General features: G+C 35.9%; 1 protein-coding gene across 1 annotated transcript in view; it reads left to right on the top strand.

Moving 5' to 3' along the window:
• Positions 1–3,282, top strand: part of ZYG11B (zyg-11 family member B, cell cycle regulator) — a 75,440-nt gene extending 72,158 nt beyond the window's left edge. The window contains exon 14 of the mRNA XM_012639497.1: positions 2,171–3,282. Coding sequence (XP_012494951.1) covers positions 2,171–2,361 — 191 coding nt within the window. The 3' untranslated portion in view covers positions 2,362–3,282. The remainder of the gene's footprint in view (positions 1–2,170) is intronic.
• Positions 3,283–9,578: the final 6,296 nt, after the last annotated feature.

The following is a 9,578-nucleotide window of genomic DNA, read 5'->3' as shown; positions in this document are numbered from 1 at the left end:
ATAAAAAGAAAAATAATAATCTTTAAATGGGCAAATAATCTGAATAGACATTTTTCGAAGGAAAATATACAAATGACTAATCAGCACATGAAAAAAAGATTAGCATCATTAGTCATTAGAGAAGTTTATATTAAAACCACCATGAGTTACCACATCACACCTATTAGGGTGGCTGGCTATAATAAAAAAGATGGTCAGTAACAAATGTTGGCAAGGATGAGGAGCAACTTTCTCATTGCTGATGTGATTGTAAAATTGTACACCATTTTAGGACACTGGTGATTTCTTTTTTCTTTTGTTTTGTCAGAAATGAGGTCTCCCTGTGTTGCCCAGGGTGGAGTGCAGTGGCTATTTACAGGTGCGTTGATGGTGCTTCTGGGCTTAAGTGTTCCTCCCACCTCATCCTCCCAAGTAGCTGGGACTGCAGGTGCACACTGTGTCTGGCTCAATTTGGCAATTTCTTTTAAAGTCGAACATACATTTGGCATTTGCCTGGCAATCTCAGTATATTTCCTCAAGAGCAATAGAATGAAAAGTCCACAAAATAACTTATACAAGAATGATCATAGTAGTCATTATAGCCAAAACCTAGAGGGCTAGAGGGACCAACAAATGTCCATCAACACAGTAACAAATTAAAAATATATGACACTTTCAATGCAATGGAATACTTTCCAGCTTAAAAAACTACTGACTGCACATGATGGTACGTGCCTGTGGTCTCAGCTACTTGGGAAGCCAAGACAGGAGGATCACTTGAGCCCGGGGGTTTGAGGCCAGCCTGGGCAACATAACAAGACCCCATCTTTTAATAACAAACAAACAAGAATACCCAATACTGCTAATGTGTAACGCGTGCTGAACAAAAGTAGACACAAAAGAATATATACTATATGATTCCATTTATATGAAGTTCTAGACCAGGCAAAAGTAGTCCATATTGTAGAAATTGGAATAGCAGGCTGGGTGTGGTGGTTCTCGCTTGTAATCTTAGCACTTTAGGAGGAGGATTGCTTGAGGTCAGGAATTCCAGACCAGCCTGCGTAAGAGCAAGACCCCTTCTCTACAAAAAATAGAAAAACTAGCCTGGTTTGGTGGCACATACCTGTAATCCCAGCTACTGAGGAGTCAGGGAGGAGGATCACTTGAGCCCAGGAGGTTGAGGTTGTAGTGAGCTATGATGACCCCACTGCACTCTAGCTGGCATAACAGAGCAAGACCCTGTCTCCAAAAAAAAAAAGAAAGAAAGAAAAAAATTGGAACAGTGGTTGCCTGGGATGAGAGGGGCACAGAAGAGATTGACTGCAAAGGTGCACAAGGAAACTTTTTAGTTGATGAAAATATTCTCTATCCTGACTGTGTTCTTGGTTGTACAGGTATATGCATTTGGCAAATTTTATCAAGCTGTAGATTAAAAATGGTTCATTTTGCATAAATTACACTTTAATAAAAACAACTGAAACAAAAAAACCCTTAAAAGTCATATGTATGTAAAAGAAGAAATATTTTTAAAAACAAAAGGCAAAGAAAATATTAAAAAAATTTAAAGGTAGCATGTGCAGTATAAGTGCCACAAAGTTAAAAAAGAAAGCATAGGAAATGCATAAAAGTATGATAGCACTTATCTTACCTGTGATAGCATTTATCTTACCTGTGATTTTCTGCTATCCAGTATGATAGCACTTATCTTACCTGTGATTTCAAAGATAAGATATGGAGAGGAGCGTAGGAACGACAAAGGGATGAAAAATTACTTATGGGTTCTAATGTACACTATTTGGGTGATGTCTACAAAAGCCCAGACTTCACCACTATACAATATATGCATAAAATGGAATTCAACTTATATCCCCTCATTCTATTAAAATTTATAAAAAGAAAAAAAAAGGATAAGATTCTTACGATTCTGGTTCTTTTTATTTTCTTTTCCAGATTGTATATATCTTGAGGGTAGAACAATTTATTTGTTCGTTTGTTTAGAGTATGTATATTATTTATGTGAGGGCCTTGTACTGTAGACATAACATCATTATAGAGGTATTTATTAAGATGTACCATGTTAGCGGTTAGTCAAAAAAGCTAAAATTTAAGTACAAAACGCTCCTAAGCACTCATTTTTTTGTGTGGGATAATTGTTTTAAGAAAAGCTGTTTCTCCTGTTTTATTTCAGCTTCAAGATATTGCAGCATGCTGATTGAAGAAGGAGGATTGCAGCATTTATACAACATCAAAGATCATGAACATACTGATCCCCATGTCCAGCAGATTGCCGTGGCCATTCTGGACAGCTTAGAAAAACACATTGTGCGCCATGGGAGGCCACCTCCCTGTAAAAAGCAGTCCCAGGCCAGACTAAATTGATAGCCATAAGTAATTGAATAATTGAATCACAGGCATCCTTTTTGTGATTGGTCCATTTGGAATATCTTACCCTCTGTGATGTTTTTGGGGTTTCTATGACAAGAGTCATAAGATCAGTTTGGGATTAATAATGTACAGTACTGCCCATGTGAACAGTCTTTAATTTGTCTTGTGATTTTTAACTTATGAGGCAAGAAGGGTCTCTTCCTTTATCATTGCCTTTTAGGAAATTTTCCACATCTTTCAGTGTTTGAACTTACCTGTATTTGAGATTCTACAGTTTTATGGTAAAGTTTGCACGAACCCTTAGGCCAGACTTTTCTGATCTCAAAGTCCCTTCTAGTCAATTTACAGCTATAGATAAGCTGTTAACCTGATTTCTGCTTCAGTTGTAAATTTTATACTGCTTCTGTATAAAATGCCTTTATTCTCTATCTGTGCACCTTTTATAAGATGTCCTTCCTATTGTGAAAGAATGAAAGTCAGAGTTGACTCCTCATGGAAGCTACTCACTGGCAGGAGCCTGGATGGTTGGCAGAAAATACGTTAGAAAGAAAAACTATTAAGGGAGAACATCGTTTAGTAACTGGGAATTGCTTTCACGGGATAGTTTTAAAAATAGGACAGGCTGCCCTTCTGGAGCCCACAGTGAGCAGAAGATTGTTCTCCCTATTTATGCCTAGAAGCATGGACTGCTACTTCCTACACAGACTGCTGTTTACTCTCTAGAAATATTTCCCCAAGCATCACACTGTAAAATATTACAGCATTCTGTGTTAAAGATGTCCAACTCTACATGTTATATCATGAAAATGTGAATTTTTAACAATTTTCTCTGGTTAAAACTTGCCATTCTTTCTCCTCTATTCTGAAGTCATTTTTGTTCAGTGGAATAGAGACTACAGCATAGTGTTAACCTGCTCAGTTGAAATAGAATTGACAACAGTAAATTTTGCCATGAAAAGTTAAATTTTCTTTTGTTGATAATATATGTATCTTATTAATGTGTTCATGTTGGAGAAGAATGTCCACATCTCACTGTTAAAAATGAAAAGAGAATTAGACTGTTGTTAAATGATTACATGTAATGATTCCATTTACAGTACATAACAGGAAATAATTTTGAGGGATTAGATAATTACCTTTCCTTTAAGATACCTGATACAGTATAGTAAAGAATCAGTTATCATTTTATCAATAATAGCACTTGGAAGACAATAAGTCACCAAGAAACTTAATTTCCATTTAAAATTTTATTTTATGAATAAGGTTAATCTGCAATCTCAAATGACTACATTTTTTTCATAGATGGCCAAAATGTTTTCAATGAGATTTTAAACGGAAAGTTTAAATTATTGTGACTATTCACTATAATTTAATTTAGAAAAGGACATTAGTGCACTGATAACATTTTTGACACACAAGTTTCATACCACTATCACAGTAATCAGACTTGAAGTTTTTGGAGTTCTTTACTGGGGATGAAAACTGAGTTAAATTAAAAGAAAATAAGTATTTAGAGCCATTAAAAACCATATTAAATTGTGGGTTAAGGCTGACTCAATTGGTTTAAGGAATTTTTATAGGTATATAAGATAAATTTTCACAGATTAAGTTTATTCCAGAGAAAATAGAAAATTCTTGCAAAGTTTTTTTTTTTTTTTTGCCTTTTTTCTGAATTTTAATGTCTGAGGCAAAATTCTGAAAATAAGATGGCCGGCAGTAGCTTGAAAGTTGCTAGGTGTGTTGACCATTTCCAGGTCTTTTATCTAGTGTAGTTAAGGGAAAGCCTACTTGAGAAGTTTGGCTTCAAGTTTCTATTTTATACTGTTCAAGACAAAAGTGCATGTTCCTTATAGGCCAATGCTAAGTTTTCAGAAATGGCTAAAAATGTACAGAAAACAGTGAATTCCTTGTTTATTCAAAATCACTTCTTGGTAGATGAAGAGTCAAAAATATTTAAAATTAAATTTACTACTTCAAGCATCAGTAATGGCCAGATACTTCTGAGTCTTAAAAGCAAAACAATTGATCACATCCCAAATGTATAAAAATTTTAGTGCCTTTGTGGTTGGGATGATTCTTAAAAACTGTGTATATAATTAAGGCACAGAATTGTCCGTAAGGTCTTGAATCTGGCTAAAATATAGTAGTTGTATATATTGAAATTTTGAGGCATAACTGGCCAGTCTCTAGTTAGAATCTATGAGGCCTCCCTTTTGCAGTTGTAGACTAGAATGTAACAGTTCTTGGTGCCTTCAGGGGTTACCTTTCAGTGGCTTAGAGGTGCTGTTTCAAGCACAATTTAGACTAGGGTTGAACGACTCATTGCTCAAATCATTGGTGTGCTCAGATATTATAAAACATCACCAGAGCAGTCCACAAGTAACAGTTAGGATCTACTAAAGGAAATGGAATTAGGCCAGGCACAGTGGCTCACGCCTATAATCCTGCCACTTTGGAAGGCCAAGGAGGAGGATCCCTTGAGGTCAGGAGTTCAAGACCAGCCTGAGCAAGAGTGAGACCCCATCTCTATGAAAAAATAGAAAAATTAGCCAGGTGTGGTGGCTTGTGCCTGTAGTCCCAGCTACTTGGAAGGCTGAGGCAGGAGGATCCCTTAAGCCCAGGAATTTGAGATTGCAGTGAGCTATCATGTTGCCACTGCATTCTAGCCAGGTGACAGAGTGAGACATTGTCTCAAAAAATAAGTAAGTAAAAATTTTTTTAAAAAGGAAATGGAATTAGACTTCTTACAGTATAATGGTACATTTTGGTATCATTGAGTAAAACAACAAATTAGAGCAAATATAATTAAGACATTCTTTGTATCAGGTAAGTTTTGCTGTGGTCTTTATACTCTAAAAAATAATTTTTCCTTTTTGCAGTTGAAAAGAAACAGAAATTAAGTAGTAATAAGAAGTTAGTTTACCCCTCTGGCCAAGGACTCAGTGGCTACTGATCTTAATTAGTTTGGGATCTTTAAGAGCATATCAGATCCACACACAATTCTAGGAATTGACCATAAATATTGCTGCTCATCACTCCTAGACAGGAATGCTATTTAGTGTCACTACTCAACTTAAGTGGATTACTCAAGGTGGAGGTGAACAAAGCTGCTATGTTAGTTGGCTTTCATGATATCTATTATTTGCAAGCTTCCAAAGAAAAAAACATTTATGTTTAAAACCATCAATCCTATATATCCAGCTTTAGGAAGTTGCTCTTACAAATGGGACCTTTTCTGTTGGCCTGTTTTCTACCCATTCACATTAATTTAGCTGTTTTTCATCATGCCATTTGTCAAGATAGCATTAGGCCATCTTATTATCCCTTTTGAGGCATTTTAATGAAAACATACTTTATGTGCAAAATTAGGGTAAATTAGATTAATGAACCACAGATTTGGCTTCTGTTTTAAAATGCATTAACCCTCCATAGAACAATATGCAGCAGTACCCAAGGTTGAAAAGAGGCAGCAAGGAAAATAAATTTACTGTTTTATATATAATGAAACCCACCCTCTCCTGCCCTCTAATGATATATTTACATTGTTTGGTTATTGTACAGATTTTATCATGGTATTAACAGTATTATTAAACCGAAGGCATAAGGCAGTATCATACTTTGAGCTGATGTGGGCTCCTCCAGTTTTATCTGTATGTTACTTATTTGAGGACTTTGTACTGCGAGGGCTTAAAAGTAGTGCTGTGAGACAGCTTCCAGAGAGGTTTGCAAACTTTTGGTTTTCCTCTCAAATCCATTGTAGCAGTTTCAAATGATTTTGTGGATAATGGATGTTTAGTCTACCATTTGCTATGTATTGACACAATTTTAATTTTTGGTGTTTACTTTAGGAATAATGCAGAAACAACTGTTGTCTAGTGATGAAAATAACAATATGATAGGAAGATTTTCTCATTGTGCTTTAAATGAGTCATTGCTTTATCTTATTTAGTATTTCATAGATTTGCATGACATGGTACACTCCTAATTATGCATTCTTTGGTTTCCAAATCTTAACCTAAGACACTCTGTGTTAACTGACTGGTAGCCTAAGAAAGATCTTTTTCTGCCTATTTCTCCTTTTCCCCACTTTTTGGGGTAAATTATGCAAAAATCAGTGCTTGTTTCTCATTTTCTGAATAAAGTAAAGCTCTTTTGGATAGCATAGCTTAACTTTATAGCTAGATAGAATGGCTATTAAGAATATTGTAAAAATCCAAATTTATCAAAATTATTTTATGAGAAATCATAAATCTAGCTTATTAATAGTATGTGCTTAATTTTGGATTTATTTTGGGGAAAACTGTTCAAATTGGGTTCTTTTAAGCTTATTTTAATCAGCTTAGGAGGAAGAAACTATAATACTTAGCTAATGAAAGCTGAGATGCTTTAATAAAAGCAGGAAATTCTTTAGAGCAATTTTTTCCTTTAAAAATGGGAGGAAGTTATGTCAAGATTTATACTCAGATAATCTGCAACACAAAATTTTGAAAATCCTTGACTTTTGTAGAATTCCCACTGTCAAATTCTCACTGACTGTGTTAGAAAAGCTATCTTTTGTTTGAATTCTGATGGAAGAGTTTAATTCCTTTAAGGATATGAAAAATTCATTGGAAAGTATAATATATGTACATTTCAAAGACTTTCAATTATCTGGACTGATGGCACTGTTCTCACTATGGCCAGATGAATGGGAGTGTTCTGTACATGAATCATGCTTTATTTTAAATCAGGACATCACCTAAGTATTAATGTTGTGTGTACAGATTTTTGTTTTGGGATTTTCTTTTTTGCCTAAATAAATGTTATAAATTTTATGTCAAATGTGTCTTGTCTACTTTGATTCTAGACATTTGCTTTCTGAAAGAGGCCAGTTTTACTGCAGAAGAAGTTTTTAGTACTGGAACATCATTCATCCATTTCCTTTTTTTCTTAAAGGTGGCCTTGAACATCCATTTCCTTAAATACCTATGCTAAGTACTATTAAGTATTGGAACTTATATAACTTATAAATCCCTCAGGGAACTTAAGTATAGTGGCAAAGAATAAATATTAAATAAACAGGTAAATATTAACAGTATATTAGACCAGTCCACAGTGATTGTTGTAGTGGCATAGAGACTACACCTAATCCAGACTGGACACTCATTAGTTCAAGAAGACTTCCTGGAGAAAGTGATACAATATCTGGGTTGACATTCACACAAGTATTGAGGTAATTAACCAGTATAATGTATATCATTTAAGTGCATTTAGTGAGGGGAATTACCAAAAATATTATATGAGAACCCCAGGTACATGTATGTTTATAGTAGCATAAATGCAGATGTACAAAAAGGACATCTCTTCATTTATTGAGGAAGTGTCAACATTTTTACTTTCACACACAATGCTTACACAGTCAACCTTGTGATAATACATGTTCACAGAGTAAAATTTGCAAAAAATGAACCAGAACTCTAAAAAAATTTACGTAGTTTACACCTCCACTATTGGAAATGATTCAAAGATGAAATGCATAGCATAGCAAATTGTAAAAAATGCTGACAATTTAAAATAGGAAAATGAAAGGAAAAAATTTGACATGAAAAAGTGTATTATAGGTTGGGCGTGGTGGCTCACGCCTGTAATCCTACCACTCTGGGAGGCCGAGGCGGGAGGATTGCTTAAGCTCAGGAGTTCAAGACCAGCCTGAGCAAGAGCGAGACCCCGTCTCTACTAAAAAAAATGGAAAGAAATTATCTGGACAACTAAAAATATATAGAAAAAATTAGCCAAGCATGGTGGCGCATGCCTGTAGTCCCAGCTACTTGGGAGGCTGAGGCAGAAGGATTGCTCGAGCCCAGCAGTTTGAGGTTGCTGTGAGCTAGGCTGATGCCACGACACTCTAGCCCGGGCAAGAGAGTGAGACTCTTGTCTCAAAAAAAAAAAAAAAGGTATATTATAGAGATAGATTATGGTCAATTGCACGGAGGCAGTCTGTAAGAGCTGGCTTTCATGATCATTAAGAATATTTTGAAGTGGCTTTTTTCTTTTAGGGCATGGCTCTTAGAGAATACATTCACATTCATTTTCTACATGGTGCTGCTCTTTTTGAAATTATTCTGTGATACGATGTACACCCACATGAGCATTCCCTGTTTTCCTGTCTTCTGTGCCATGCTTCTATGTTGCTTTGGGTACTTGGAAATCCATTTCACATGCACTCATATACAGACCATAAATTTGCCTGAAACAATACTGGTGATCAAACAGCAACACTGTTATGTGTCTTCTTATCCCACCATGCACATAATTATTTTTGAACCAGTCAGTAACTTCGCTGGCTTCTTCAAGCAAATTCTGCTTTAATTCATTAAAAGATGCTGGAATTTCATCAGCTGGAAAGAAGGCCAGTGCAGATAAATGACGAATTTTTAAAACTGAAGTTTTCATCCTTGCTGAATAGTGTATCCAATCCACTCATCTGAATTTTTTGCCAAATGCAAATAAAGATAATAACAAGGTAACAGTTCTGCCTAACATGATGCAAATAACATAACTATCCAGCATGCAACCAAAAATGCACTAATCCCTTCCCCAGAATTTGGTTTCAGGATTTTAACATTTGGGATTTTAATCTTTCAAGATTGTGATTTTGGGGATTTTAGACTTCAGGGATTTTGATCTTTCAAGATTTCAACATTTGGGATTATGGCTTTCAGGACCGTGTTTTAGGGATTATGATAAGCTCCCATCCCTACTATGTGGTCTCATAGCAACCCATATGTGCTTTAGCACACTATTTCTCAAAACTCCCTACTGATTTTTTTTTAAGAGATGGGCTCTCACTCTGTCACCCAGGCTGGAGTGCAGTGGTGTGATCACTGCTTACTGCAGCCTCAAACACCTGGCTCAAGCGATCCTCCTGCCTTACCTGGAGTAGCTGGGACTACAGGCATGTTACACCAAGCCCACCTAATTTTTGTTATTTTTGTAGAGATGGGGTCTCACTATGTTGCCCAGGTTTGACCTGAACTCCTGGGTTCAAGCAATCCACCCACTTCAGCCTCCCAAGAAGCTGGGACTACAGGTGTATGCCACCACGCCCTGCAAGGGCAAGGACTTTATCTTAACATGATACTTCTTGGGTTCAACACATGCCCAGCAATTATAGCTCAATAAACACTGAATGAAAAAATTTAAAAAGCTATGTTTCCCTTTTCCCCACACTG

This window comes from Propithecus coquereli, unplaced genomic scaffold, assembly GCF_000956105.1.
Source record: "Propithecus coquereli isolate 6110/MARCELLA unplaced genomic scaffold, Pcoq_1.0 Scaffold14, whole genome shotgun sequence".
NCBI classification, from domain to species: domain Eukaryota; kingdom Metazoa; phylum Chordata; class Mammalia; order Primates; family Indriidae; genus Propithecus; species Propithecus coquereli.
This window is presented reverse-complemented; position numbering and strand designations above follow the sequence as displayed.